The sequence below is a fragment of the Vitis riparia genome, chromosome 3 (genome assembly GCF_004353265.1).
Source record: "Vitis riparia cultivar Riparia Gloire de Montpellier isolate 1030 chromosome 3, EGFV_Vit.rip_1.0, whole genome shotgun sequence".
NCBI classification, from domain to species: Eukaryota; Viridiplantae; Streptophyta; class Magnoliopsida; order Vitales; family Vitaceae; genus Vitis; species Vitis riparia.
This window is the reverse complement of record NC_048433.1, coordinates 3,087,835-3,102,788: the sequence shown is the minus strand read 5'-3', so window position 1 is coordinate 3,102,788 and position 14,954 is coordinate 3,087,835. Positions and strand designations below refer to the sequence as shown.

At 35.1% G+C, this 14,954-nt stretch overlaps 1 protein-coding gene across 5 annotated transcripts; it reads right to left on the bottom strand.

Annotated features, from left to right (window-relative positions):
* Positions 1 to 3,945: 3,945 nt before the first annotated feature.
* On the bottom strand, positions 3,946 to 14,777 carry LOC117911307. 5 transcript variants are annotated; one of them, XM_034825624.1, is made up of 18 exons: positions 14,569 to 14,777; positions 12,815 to 13,005; positions 12,098 to 12,723; positions 11,942 to 12,008; positions 11,681 to 11,845; positions 11,439 to 11,584; positions 11,300 to 11,366; positions 11,044 to 11,208; positions 10,874 to 10,956; positions 10,717 to 10,780; positions 10,285 to 10,631; positions 9,777 to 10,191; positions 9,595 to 9,692; positions 9,407 to 9,450; positions 7,748 to 7,943; positions 6,925 to 7,069; positions 5,526 to 5,662; positions 3,946 to 4,394 (listed from the first exon to the last, which is right to left on the bottom strand). In XM_034825624.1, the coding sequence occupies exons 2-18, from the start codon at positions 12,870 to 12,872 to the stop codon at positions 4,239 to 4,241; spliced, it is 2,979 nt and encodes a 992-aa protein (XP_034681515.1). In that variant the 5' UTR covers positions 12,873 to 13,005; positions 14,569 to 14,777; the 3' UTR covers positions 3,946 to 4,238. The 5 variants fall into 5 exon arrangements, with proteins under 5 accessions (XP_034681515.1, XP_034681517.1, XP_034681516.1 ...); XM_034825626.1 differs by having other exon boundaries at positions 5,544 to 5,662; XM_034825625.1 differs by having other exon boundaries at positions 10,874 to 10,953.
* Between the last annotated feature and the right edge of the window lie 177 nt (positions 14,778 to 14,954).

The window sequence follows — 14,954 nt, the reverse complement described above, 5'->3', positions numbered from 1 at the left end:
TAATAATTTGTTTGGCAACTGCTTTCACAATCAAAAACCGTTTTTTATTTTTTATTTTAAAAAATAGAAAATGGGGTATTTTTAAAAAATATTTTTTTTATTATTTTTACTTGTTTTTTTATAACTGTTTTAAAAAATAATTCAACATATATAATGATTAAAATAAAGCATTGGATATAAAATTATTTTTAAAACATATTAAAAATAAATCAAAAGCATTTCAAGTTTTTATTTTACAAAACATAAAAAATAACCGTTTTTAAAAATTATTTTCTAAAATTATTTATTAAAGCAATCAACAAATTAGGCCTAAAATTCTATCATTTTTATTTTTTTATTTAGAGTTTTGAGCAAGAAATAATCAAAACAATCTTCATGACCGACCAACTACTAAATTGGCTTTCTCCATATGTTTCACCAACTCATTACCAAGGTGCATGCTTTGTTTGCATTCCTCCAAAACCCATGATGAAAAAGCAAATCCCACAGCCCCACCACAACAATCAAAGCAAAAACATGCTGTGAAAAAAAAAAAAAAAAACCAAAAACAAAAACAAAAATCATAAAAGCTTTTGAAGGGCATTTACTTGTTTGGAATTATTGAGAAAGAAACAAGAAGGATAAGGCGGAGGTTGACAAGGTCATATGATATTGTTTCCTTTTCTTTTTCCCGAGAAACCAGGCTGGCTCGAAGATGTGGGGATGGGTACCATCGCATTTATTAATATTCCCAAAATTTGGGTCATTATGAGGTGGAGATGGAAATGATATTCTTCTATGAAACCTACAGAGCACCTACTTTTGGACACATTTGTTGCCATGTCCTGTCATCATTTTTCATAATTTTTTTTTAACTTTGTTTATTTATGATACTCTGACAACTGGGATTTCCACATCAGCATACCCTCTGACTTCTACTATTTCCATCCTAGGCAAATATATTTGAGGATTATTATAATAATTGAATTTGATAGTATTTGCTTTCAGTAAAATAGAAAAAGTTAAAATATTTTATTTTATTTATTTAATTAAAAATAATTTGTTGATATTTTAATACAATTAAAATGAATTTGTTATCAATTTTAACATATTATTTTTAGTTAAATAAAAAAAAGTTAAATATTTTAATTTTTTTTATTAAGTTAAAAATTAAATATATGATTATTAATTTTATTTAAAATTTAATAATTTTTTATAGACTAAGAGTGAAATAATTAAACCTACTTTATTTAAGTTTGATTTGATTAAAAATCCATAATTAGACATTATAGATCAACAAATTTAAATAATAATAATATAATAAGTTATCGATTTGTTATTATTGTAATCAAATCATCTGGATATCTATTAGCACAAAAAGTTATATAAGCATGATTTGAGATCATATCAAATGTGAAAAATCGGATTAATAAAAAAAAGCTTCAAAATCGTACAACTGTCAAAAATCTTTTTTCTTATGCCAACACGCCGTATTATGATGTTAGTGTAAATTTTATAAATTTATTTCACGTGGGTTGGCACAAATCAAGGAAGAAAACTACAGAGGAAAAGCTGGAGTCAAACCTCCACCCATCAAGGAATTGACCGAGTGGGTGTGTTTGGGCACCAAGAATCTTTCCATTACCTTGTATGGTAAATGAGAAATGGCCAACAGGGAACTTTGTGAGTCACGTCCAATAGCGTGGGGATGGAAGATAATTAGGAACAAAAAGAGGAAGGCGAATTTGTTGGACTCTGACCTGGAATCTCCTTTTATTGATACCAATGCCAACTTGAGAGGGGGAATGAAATCAAAGAGGTCAGCCATGGCGGACCAGACCGCGCATGTTAGCATCTTCGCCTTTTTGTTTTCCGCCATCATTTGAACATAAAGGTTTGAAAATCCTATGCTGTCCATCTTAGAATGATCCAAAAAGAAAAAAAAAAAAAAAAAAACAAAGTGTTAAAGTCATGTTGTACAATTTTGAGAAAAGAGGGGACAGACCAAGAGCGAAAGGGGCGTTTTTACAGGAGAAATTTTGGAGTATCTGATGCTCCTATGTATTGGAGTCAAAGGATTTTTGGCATGAGGTCTTGATTTTAGACCACAATTCATGAAAATTCATGGACTTTGACTAAATAAATCAACCAAAATAGAATAATAATCGATTTTAAAATATAAATTCAAACATGATGTGACTCACATATTTATGATTTAATTAATTAATTTATTCAAAATCAAAATAAGTCAAATAGGGTTTAATTTGATTATGAGTACGATTAAATTAATTAATCAATAAGATTATTAAATAGATCAATTTGAATCAGACTCATAGATTATATTTGATTGCCAAAAAATTTGGGGAAAATGCAAAGAAAGGAAAATGAAAAAGGAAATGCAGATGAAACAAAAAAGTTAAAAAAGAATAAAAAATTGATTTAAAGTAGATAAATTATTTTTTATATAATTTTAAAATATATAAAATTTTAATTAATTCAAATTATATTTGATTTTTTATTTATTTTTTATAATAAAATCAAATATAAGAAAATCACTTTTCGTAATATATACAGGGACTAATGAACTGAATTATGCTAATTGACTTAAAAATAATTTATTTATTAAATGAGTTAAATAAATTAACACAAATTTAATCCAAATATGATCATATTCTTTCTAACCAGCAAAAAGGATGTAAGGTTCGGATACAATTCATAATCTAGGTGGTTTTTTTGGGTGAATTTTAAAAGGGTCTAGGAGACTACGTGTTTGATGACAATTCTAGCTAAGCCCATATGGTGCACCAAATCCATATCCTACACTGTGCCCTACTTCTCTACTTTTGGGCAGATAAGGTCCAAGCAATGTACTATTAGACAACTGTGAAATGGGTGTAGTTATGAGGGCAACGGGGACGTGTACAACCGTGCAACCCAAGCCTAACACATCCTGGAGATTTGATGGTCGGCAATTGGGCTAGGTTCTAGATAAGGGAGGAAGGGAGGCAAGTTGAACCAACAAGTGAGCGAGTGGGAAGATGATGCCCAATACCTTGTTGAGTGGATGGCGACTTCCCACTTCTTTATTGTTGGGATCTTTGTATCACTATTACTCTCATCACGCATTAATAAGTCTTCCAAGCCCCTGCTACCAAATATGAATGCGCCTTTTCTAATGTCGATTGCCAAGAGAATTCCTGGATTTGGGCCATGAGTCCTACAACTTTCAAGAATAATTTCCCCAAAAACATAGGCTTCCTCTATAAACAACCTAACTTTGTCATACGTTTTTATTCTTATCTTTCAAAGACCAAGAAAGGAAAAGAAAAAAAAGTGCCCTCAACTTTGTTTTATTCTAAAAATAAAACAGAATAAAATTCTAATTGGGTATACATATTTATATTAAAAACAAAGAGCTTTCAACCATTCAAAAAGAAAAGGGCCTTCAACCATTTTCCACCCACCTCTGAGCTTCATCTTCACTCTTCATTGGCTAAAGATTTAGACCTACTACCGAGGAGGAGTTGAAAAGTTAAAGAAAATGCTTTTAAGCATCAGAAAGCATTTGTAGTCCATTCAAAACCACTCCCCAATGGGCTTTTAATGTAAACATGCATAGGCATAGAAATATGCTAGCAGAAAATTGATCATAGTTTTAAGGGCAAGGTTAAGTCTGAGAACTTAGCTGGTAAATACCCAGAGATTGTAGCAAGAGTGAAGGTAAAAAAACAGAAGAGCTCACTCCTGTAGCTGCAAATTTTCTCAATCCACAGAATAGAAGGGAGAGAGTTAGTATGGCATCATCCTGAAGGTGGGATAGGTCGATTAGAAAAAATCTATTTGACATGGGAAGGAGAGAGTTGTACCTTAATATGGAAAGATCTACTGTATGAAGATTTGATATGGCATCATCCTGTAAGGTGAAATGTCAAATAGATAACAAGGGCCCTGAAATGAAGCCCCATGTGATGAAAAAATTTAAGATATATTGATAAGTAGAACCTCAACTACAAAATGAAGTGCAGGACTCCATGAAGCATCGTACACACAGCCTTCGGAAAGGTGAAATACATCCATGGGCAAAAAAGACTCCAGAATGAAACTCTGGGTGACAAAAAATGTGGAGTAAATTCACAAACACAATCTTAAATATGCTGCATTTACAAAGAACCAATATTGATAGATGGTTACTATAACCATCTCATAGCATTAAGCAATAGAAACAAGAGTGAGCATCTGATCTTGAATGATTGAAATTTTTATAATTCACTTTTATATTGACTCCATCTATACAGGTCATCATCACTTTCATCAGACTTCTCAGGACCAAATTCAGCAACGTCTGTTTCCTTGTCTTCAGCTAAAGCTTCTTCAACGGCACCTTCTTCATTTTGGTCAGACTTTGTTGCACCTTCCTATCAAAGCAACAGTAGATTGCAAAAGTATGCATCAGGCCACTATGTATAACTTTTTTTCTTGATAAGTAAACAAGATCTATTAAACAGATCCTGCAAAAACGAGGTGCACCCAGGGATGATCACCAGTGTACTACCTATCCAGTAGGCCCAGCTAACCAGGCAAAGCGCATTAACCATAGACTGAAGAATAATGCTATCTTTCTACAAGAGCACAGATTGTACATATAGCAAATGAAGGGAAGTCAAGTCCCTGAGGCATATAAACATGACATTATACTTCATTTTCCATCATTTCATTTGCCCATGACCTGGCATTTGGGTTTCTCCTAAACATTTTTTTAAAAATAGGTTCATTACTAAAATGTGTTACTTTCATAAGACAAGTTATAATCATGCCTAAATACCTGAACTCCTAAACCGTGCACCTATCCTTAATTGTTTTTTGCTTTACTAGAAATTGAAGCGAAAGTCCTAATATCAAGGGAGCAATGTTGGCATTGAAAATTTAATTAAACAAAAAATAACTACCCATATAATCTAAAAATAGGCTTCTAAAAGAAACAACACCATTCTGACTTCTTTATTAAGCTATTTCTAACACATGAACTCTTTTAGTAAAAATAGTCAAATATCGAACAGCTCTTATAAAGCTTAAAAAGGTATTTTGGCTTTTCTCAAAAGTCAATCAAAACAGGGCCAAAGAGAGCAGACATGGTTTACAGCATACTCAATGCAAACCCCTAAACAGTGGATTCTCAGTTTAAAGTCTACAGGTTAAAATGGTTTCTGATTACGAGTTCCCACAATGCTTTTTTTTTTCCATTTTTTTTTTCATTTTTTATCTTTTATTATATGTGGTCCCTTGATTTTATTCATCATCTAACAAATAGAATGAGGAATAAATTAAATAGTCCAAAACCATTTGACTAGTCTAGTACTTATACCATGAAGCATTTTTTTTAAAATGTGGAACAGATAAGCTTCTGTCCAGAAATCAGCACGTACATCTTGATAAGAAAAGATGGTATTTCCTGAATATACATCTGGATGCACAGAGACATGACCATTCCTCAAAAGTATTGTAGTGCAGCGCAGAAGAGAAAAATAAGAAAGATCAAGAAGGCATACATTAGTTTCAAGAGTCACCTCTTCCATCTCCTCCTCCACACCTGTCAAACCAACTGAGTTCTCCCGCTTTGAGTTCTGTTCTTCCTGAGCAGCAACTTGTTTCAGCTGCTCAATTACTAGTTCAAAATGGGAATGATCTGCAAAAGAAATGAAATCCTTACAATGATTTTCAACCATACTATAAATAGCATAGTGAAGCATCCAACTGGAACTGTGAACCTATATTTTCTAACTTGTTCTTAGTGCGAGCCAGCACAAGCCCCATGCATGAATGCTGCTAATTGTCACAGCTTTTTCCACATATGGTGGTTACAATAGAGCAATCATTAGATGGATTTCTCAGTCATATAAGACTGGATTATAATTTCTGAAAGGAACATCAAGGATTTTTATGGGATGAGATATCAAAGATCAATATAAAAAACTCTTCAGTCGTTAATGAACCCACATACCAAAAATAGGGGTTTGACACAGGATTTCATTAGTTGTTTGGTCTTTTTATTTTATTTTATTTGTTTACTCACCTTTTAAATAAACATGCGCAAAGAAGTACAACACGGGTGACAACAGTTGGGGCTAGGTTTTAGTTTTGTTAAAATTTGAATAGACCATGATTAAAGCCTAATCAGAATTTCGTTGAAATCATGCCCATGGCCAACCTAGGCAGTGGCAGTGCCAGGAATGCAGTCTAGGGGGGGCAAAGATAAGAGATTTATTTCAGGGGGGTCAACAAATGGCAAAATTGTGGTGTTTATGCTAATGGAAAGCATATTTTCCAATTGTACATGAGGTCAAGGGATGGAATCCATCCTTTGATTTTAATTTTTGCCACAGGGTGGGGGGGTGTTGCAGGCACATGCCCCTCCTGAGCCTAGGCATAGTGCCCACTGTTGGGATAAAGGGAGTAGAAAACCTGACTCCAAGGAATAAGTTTTGTAAGAGTTGCAAGAAAATAAGTAGGACAAGGACCAAAAATAAATAAAAAGAAAGGACAAAGGGGGCATGCAGCAGAAGGGAACTACTTGTACATATTAATACACATGAGTGATCTGGCTCTATTTGCATGAGATATGGCAAAATGAGAGCAGCCTTTTGCAAAAGATGAAAACTAAATAAACTTCTAGTTCAACTAAAATTGGAAAAGAGAGCAATTGCAGTGTTAGGTCAAAAAGGAAGGTGGAGAAGTCCCTAAGCTGGATTTATATAAAATCTAAATTTTGGTGACCTTTCATAAGAACACATATTTGACTCTCAGAAAACAAGATAAGGCACACACGCATGATTTCCAGCAGAAAACTATTGGCACTAGCACATTAAAGGAATATTTAATATTTCCCAAACAAAATTCTAATCAAATGTAAAGTGAAGAAAAGAGGGGGATGATCAACAAGGACTTCACCTTTGGCACGATTTGTCGAAGCTTCAAAAAGCCTCAATGGATGTTTACGCTCTTCCATCTTATACTTCAACTTGACTTGATTACGTGTTCGACCAGGGAAAAGTTGCATTATCATAGAAAAATCTGTCCCAAACTGCTGAACAGCCTAAAATAGATTAAGACACTATTATTTTTTTGATTTAAGACACTATTATTTGAAACATTTTGTAACTTATGGAAATACCACTTATGCCAAATGAAGCAGAAAAGTGATGACATTATCAATGGCTAGATTATCCTACCAAAGATGATTTTTGGTGAAGGTGCTGATAATGCATCCATGCAATCAGATGTACAAAACTATCAATGATATGGAAAAAAAAAAAAAAAAAAAACAAATTAATAATACCTCCATGACATAATAACACCTATCAAAAAAAATAAAAAATCTCCATGACATAATGGATACAACTAAAATGTACTACCCATCTAATCCAGTAGCAATCTTCAGCACTATTCAACATATCCTCTTGCCTATTTTTGGGTGTATACACTGCTCCATTCATCAGTTTAGTGGTGGAACAGTGTCTCTTAAAAAATTTGTTTAAACTTTTGCAACTTTATTTACTCGAGCCCTATATGAACCATTTGAACAAATGCCTCATAAAACTAACTTCTAAACTAAGGTTCTAAATGAAATTACTTTCAGTTTTCTAACTTTAGTTTTGGCAAGTAGCCTACCATGAAACAAAATTTATTCACCTTCTTTATCAGTTATCAATGTAGGGTATGATAATGGGTCAGAATAAATAATTAAATTAATACAAAGTACTGCCACTCATACCTCATAGAACAACTCTGTGTCACTTTTCGACCATCTTGAAGTGGGTGTTTTGTCCATGTAAGACTGGTAATTAATGTAATGACTACTTGATTGAATCCTAACATTTTCTTCATCATCATTTGATGCCCTACCCTGTTCTGTAGCACCAGTTTCCCATCCATTATCAAAAGAATCATGCAGATAAGAATCATCAGCACTGCAAAAATAGCAATTAGTATTATGAATCAGTGAGCTAAATCTGTCTATGCAAAAACTAGTACACACAAACAAGCGAACCTCCTCTTTTTTGTTTTATTAAATCTCATAAGATCAGTAAAAGAGCAAGTGTTTACAAATAACAGGTGCCCTAAATCCCAGATGTAAATTGTCGTACAGACTACTATCTTTTAATTTAATCATGAGATTTCATATTAAAACTGTCCTACTGGTCTATCCTTCTACCTCCCAAAAGCAATTCTAAAATGAAAACTAGCACAATTATGATGGAAAAACATAGTGGCAAAAAATATATATATATATGATGAAAAACATACACTTTGGTGAGACAAGTAGCAATAAACCAAATAGTGGCAATCCTTGGAAGCAGCTAAATATTTTTTTCCCTGCATGCTCACTCTGGAAGTTGAGCTAAAAGTATGATCATGCTACTATGCAAGCTCCCCAAGCACCAATTTTTTTATGTTAAATCAATAAACTGAAGTTAAAGATGGAGAGTGGTATGTCCATGCAATCACTAGGAGTTAAGACTTTCTCCTTAAATTACCATATACAGCTTCCATGTGTGCAACTTAAAAACAATATTATTCAGGTGAAGTTTGAAACACTACTGCTAACAAATATCCTGATTTAGTCTCACACCTGAAGTTAAGAATAACAGTAAGATCTACCCACTCTTTTCTGTATATATATATTTTTTATAGGATATAAGTATACCATAGTAGACTTGAGCAGCATTGTAAAGTGGTTATGTTCACAATGACGAAAACTCTTAATAAATATATCATAGTAGACTTGAGTGGTATTGTGAAGTGGTTATTTTCACAATCATGAATGCTCTTACAATATATCATAGTATACTTGAGATTCTCTTTCTCTCTCTCTCTCTCACATCCACTTACTCTTTTCCCCATGTATTTTTTATAAATATCTCATTGTAGACTTGAGATTGTACACCACCATGATTATTATTGATTGCTGTAAAAGAAGCTACACCTATCAGCAGCTGATTTGAATCAATTATTGTTGGATTACAAAGACAAATTCAAGAACAAAAAAGTGAAAAGGATGGAAGGTGCAGAGCATGTGTGTATGTTCATGCAGTTGCCCTCCTTATTCTATGAAAGGGACACTTAATGCGGTTGTTGAATAGTACTATCCTTACTATTTGAAGGAAGCACAATAGGGTCATTCAAGAGTATGCATATTTTCCGAGTGTGGTCTTTTCCTTCATTTTCCCCATGAGGGTAGGGTTCACACACACAAAACCAGAAAAACTACAACAAGTTGTTTTTGACATTAAGCTGCACATAAACAATTATCAATCAGAATATATGCAAAAGTTTTGCAATTCTAAAGAGTTCAGATAGCTTAAAAGAAAAGAAAGTTGAGAGAGACAAATTTTTATCCAAATATAGTTCCTAATTTAAATTATTCTAATACCTTTGATTGGCCAATGGTACTTTCGATGATGAGGCCTCTTTATTCTGCATAAAAATACAGATAAGGGAAGAGCAACGACATCAGATATTCTTGAATAGTGAACCCAACTAAATTTGGCTATTCAAGTTTCTAACCAGTGAAAGATGTGAGCATGATTGTTTCGCTTCTAAGACAAAAGGAAAACATACCATCCGCTCTCTCATCTCTGACAGAACAATTAGATCCCTAATGGGCAACTTTTGAGGGTCAATTTCATCCTCCGGTGTTTCAAGCAAAGTCTTGTCCACTATGAAAGGGGAAATCTTTTGTTAATACATAGATGAGAAATAATCATGTCTTACAAACTTTGAAAACAAGCAATCAAATGTACCACATCTTCTTTTCCTCCTGGTAGAATGTGAAAATTTCTTGGGAGGTTCTTTGGTTGACTTGTCCCCTGTTTCATTGGCATTCTTACGCTTCCGAACTGGCTTTTCATTTTCAGCAACAGATTTCATTGACTTTCTTGGAGCTCTTTTCTTTCGGGATAAATTTTCCACCTTGCACTCATCATCCCTATTTCTATCCTCATCAGCAACAGAATTAATAGGAGGTTCAGCAGGCTTGGCCCCATTATCACGAGCCTCATCCTCAGACTCATCAACAAGTTCACGTGTAGGTATCCGTTTTCTCAGCCGCCTTGATGATTTCCCAGTTTCATTCTTGTCACCAGCTGTGGAAGATTTTTGGCCCTTTTGAGAGAGAACAGATCCTGTCGAAGTTTTTCTTTTTCTGCCCTTTGAACTCTGAGAATCCCAATAAAAGAACACAAAAAGGTAGGACCAGATTAACATGATTGAGCATGATGTTTTATTTACTATAAATGTCTACAATGTTACCTCACTTCCAGGAATTTTAGGACCAGCCCCTGCTGAATGCACATCTCCAGAAGCAGCAGCATCTAAGTTAGCACTCTTTGCAAGGTCTTTATTGTTCACTGGTAATTCATAGGTAGGATCTGTAGAAGCAGAGTCACTGAACCTCACAGATGAGAAATCAAGAACTTCACCAGCTGGGAAAGCAGGAATCGAGTCCTCATCCATGTATTCAGTTTCAGATGGAAGCAAATGAGCATCCTGTGAACATGAAACGGACTCAACTGTGTCTGGATGGGGCACATCAAAGCTAGGTTTATCTTTGTCAGTATGTAGCTTGGATTGGGATGGGTTTTCTCCCATATCTTGCCCTGAAATTAACATGGAATCAATTAAAAAAACAAAAACCAGCAAAATAGTAGAACATACCATGCAGGCAGCTAATTGTTAACATACCAGATGCAAGGGTGGCCTTTGACAAAATATCTAGAGCTTCCAAGCCAGAAAAGGCCTCTACTTCCTAAAATGAGCCAAAGGTCAAACCAAACCAATCCAAGAAAAAATTTATAAAAGAATGCTGCAATAGTATTTAAAAGAAAGTAGAGATATTCACCTCTGGCTGCAACCTTCTATTATCAATCTGAAAATCTTGATCATTTTTACAGACATCAGCTTGCCTCCCACCCGCTTGATCTTCTGTCACGGAAAGAATAGGGTAAGTTTGATCTGGTGTAGGATCATAAACTGCAGCAGCTAAGTCAACAGAAGAAAGAATTGAAATACCAGGTTCCTCCCCTATGTCCTTGTTATTGGAAGCAGGAAGATTTTGTGCCTCTGAAGGAGAGAGCCGACCTTCAGCATCAGTATAAACAGGATATGATTCCAGGAACTTGTTCCCTGGGAGGGCATTCATGTTAACCTGAGGTTGGGGCTTACTTGCAGCACTCACTGTGAATAGAAAATAAGCAAAAGTGCTCAATAAGGTGAACATAAGCCAATGGAATCTTTCAGCAGGTAAACAAAGCTTTTCATCACTGACCTGTCACAGTGGCAGGCTGAGAGAGAAAATCATCAAGATATTCCAACCCAGAAAATATGTCTGCATTCTGAAAATAACAGAATTTATCATTCCTGTAGTTGCATCACAACAATATCAGGAAAAGAGATCAAATTTTTACCTCTCCTGTTGATTTTCCATAGCTAGAATTCCAATCACCATTGCCATCAGAAATTGCAACTTCTGAATGCAGAGCATCTATTGCATCAAGTGGACCTGAGGGGTTTACCATTACAGAGCTTCTATCATCATCACAGAATGTAACCCCTGAAAATGAACCCACATGTTCTATCAATGGCTCCTTAGCCCCAACCATCCCAGAAGTAGTTGAAGAAGGACCAACTGAATCCGTCAATCTATTACCTACAACATTAGCCGGCTGAACAGACTGTGCTGCATCTATGCCAATGGAGGCTAGTGTAACTGGTTTTTCCTTTATGACATCAGGGAGAGTGGTAGTGACTGATGCAGATGTTTCCTTCCTTGGTTGAGACTTGGCCTTGGGTTGAAACTTGCCACTACCCCTAACTGCACTAGAATTTAAAATCAACCACTTAACCCCTCATAAGCAAGAATACGACTTCATATACAAGAGATTGAAAATGGTGTGAAACAATTACTTACCATTGCTTGTGGCAGGCCCAGGAAGAATGTCATCAAATGGGTCCAAATCAAACCCCAGAGTGTCTGCCTAAAGCCAAAAGAATTCTCAGGGTAATAGAACATAGAAATCATGTAGATGCTACAACGATACCGGGAAAGAGAAATACAAAAGATTACCTCTCCCACTGATTTTCCAAAACTAGAGACCCAATCACCATTGCCATCAGAAGCAGCAACCTCCGAATGCAGAGCATCCGTGGAGCCCAAATCCTCCACAAGAAGTTGAGATGAGGGGTTCACTAGAAATGAGCTTCTGCTTTCATGAGGAAATTGAAGTTCTGAAGGAGAACCCTCGTAATTTTTCAATTTTTTCCCAAAGCTAGAATGCCAATCACCATTGCCATCAGATATAGCTCCTGGATGTGGAGCACCTGTCTCTGAAGGGGGAGCACCTGTGGTGCCCACATCCTCTCCAGAGGCAAAAACTTGGGACAGGGAACTCACTGATGCCAGACTTCTATTGTTATCAGTGAATGAAACTCCTCCAACCAAACCCTCATGGTCTTTCAAAGTATCTTTACTCCTACCAATCTCTGAGGTATCTAGAGATGAACCAACTGTGTCATTTAATCCATTCTGTATAACATCGATAGGGCGAAGAGACTGTGTTGTGTCTGAGCCAGTAGTGGTCGGCCTAATCATCTTTTCCTTTGTAGCATTAGAAATAGTTGATGGAACTGAGGCAGATGTTCCCTTTCTAGGTCGGGCTTTTGCCTTTGGTTGAAACTTGCCCCCAGCCCGAGCTGCAACAGCAATTTTGTATCAACCCACTCAACCCCTTGATTGGAAAATGGAGCCTAAATACAGAATTTTCACAGGAAGGGTAAAACTTACCATTGATAGCAGCAGGCTCAGGAAGCACATCATCAAGGGGATCCAAATCAAAACCCATGGTTCACCCAAAAAACCAATAGAATTATCGAAGCACACTGGTTGAAAGTTTCATGTGTCACAAGACTACAAGGAAGGTTATCAAACAACCCAATGCAGCACTGAATGGGCCTTCAAGAGAGCTGAAAATGACTCTGGAAATAATGAGCAAGAGAATAAAAGAGTTAAGCAGACTTTTTCCAGACCTACAAAAATCAACAGTTCATACAAATTTTCCATCCAAATTTCTCATACTAAGTACTCAGGAAAAACAACTCAGGTTTATGTTTTTTAAACCCAAATTCAAGCACATTTGATGCATGGTTATTAAAGGCACAAGATGCATTTCAGGTGTAATGGTTCCTTAGAGCACAAGCATGAGAAGTAGCCCATCAGTTCAAAGCCACAAAGAAGCACAGATTGCTACAAGTAAACTTATTTTCAGCAAGATCATTATTGAAGCAATGCTGGCATCCATGGTTAAATAGTATAGGGGTCCATGCAAGTAGGTTTCAATAATTTAGCAAGCTTTGAATTTTATTGGGAAATACTTCCATAAAGAGAGAAAAGGATGTGGCTAAGACTATATAGGAGCCCATTTGGTAAGCCTCGTGTGAAGGACTTCCATCATTATCATCTGGCAAACCATCACACAATGTCCATGTTTTCCTGATTTTCTTAGTTTTTCAGATATGACAATGAAAAGGAAACTTTTTCTGTTATGCGACCAAAAAAATGGTAGGACGCTAAAACCTGTTTGCTTACACATTTTAATAACCTGTTGGTGATGGTTGATCATTTTTGGAAAACATTAATATACTTGGTTCTATTCTCATAAAACAATTCTCACAGACAAATTTTTGAAAACAAAAACAAACGGCAGTTTCTGAAATTTTGTTATTTGAACCTAATAGTTGTTTTTATCTTATCTTAAGAAAATTCACCTCTTCGAGTCTTAATGGTGTAAATCTCTCAAACTTTAATTTCCCACCATGATTATTTTGAGAATTTGTTCTGAAAACGGGTAATTTTTGGAAGTTTTAAAATGTGAGGCGTTTGGGGTAATTCTTGTATAGATTTCTTAGAAAAAATTGGAAGCATGGAGAATAGGCAAGGAAAGGTGATTTTCATAGAGTGTTCTGAGATACAATTGGAATCATGCTGAATGGGTCAGGAACTTTGGCATTACGTATTCTTTTCTAAAGAAATTTGGCATTACATATTCTTCTCTAAAAATAGTTTATTATTTAACTCTTTTCATAAAAATAGTTTTTTATTTTATTTTATTTTATTTTATTATTATTATTATTATTATTATTTTTAAAGAAGAAACTGTTCTCGAAGAACAGAACCAAACAGGGCCATTGTTTTGCAGTCTTCAAAATACAAGAATGCAACCATCCAAAAATAACATCTCATCGTTTTGGTTTCTGCTACCCAACCGAGCCAAAATTCCCTTTCTTTTTATAGTTTTTTTTTTTGTTTTTCTTGTTTTCGGGGAATGCAAATCTAGGAAGAAACACGATTTATTGAAGGAACTGATCTGCAATTCATATCGATCATATAACAACTCCGATCATAACCCTAAGCAGTCCATCACGTATGTTATTCATTTTGTGGTCCTCTGGCAAATGTTCGACTTCCGAAACTCCGAGTTCAATGCATACAATTATCAGTTTAAACTTTAAACTACATCATTGAATTTTGAGAGAGAATACCTGTGCGAAGAGCCGAAGTAAGAGGACCGCTGAAGAGAACAGAGACAACAACGCCGAACTTGAATCGAAGCTATGGACTAACTTGATGTTATCTCCTTCTCCAATCGACGAAGAATGAGGATGAACGGCTTAGGGTTTTCAGAGACACAGCTGAAATTTGGAGAGAGGGAGCGCGAGGATGACGACGACGGTCGGATTTTGATTTTGTAGAAAACCTAACGAAAAAACATATACATACGTGTGTGGGGGGTAGAGAGGGAATATAAAAATAAATAAAATCATAATTAAAAACCAAAAAATAAAAATAAAATAAATAAAATTTTATTATTTTTCATTTTTTTCATGCCAAACGAGATTTCTTTTTTCCAATTAAATAGATTTTTCTT

What these genes read in the sequence shown, in the direction of transcription:
- LOC117911307 (XM_034825624.1), bottom strand. Translation starts at nt 12,872, where the DNA reads ATGGGTTTTGATTTGGATCCCCTTGATGATGTGCTTCCTGAGCCTGCT. An exon ending in ATAGAAGGTTGCAGCCAGAG is followed by an intron (nt 10,781 to 10,873) that starts GTGAATATCTCT and finishes GGCTCATTTTAG; the next exon opens with GAAGTAGAGGCCTTTTCTGG. An exon ending in TTCGACAAATCGTGCCAAAG is followed by an intron (nt 5,663 to 6,924) that starts GTGAAGTCCTTG and finishes TTTCTTTTGCAG; the next exon opens with ATCATTCCCATTTTGAACTA.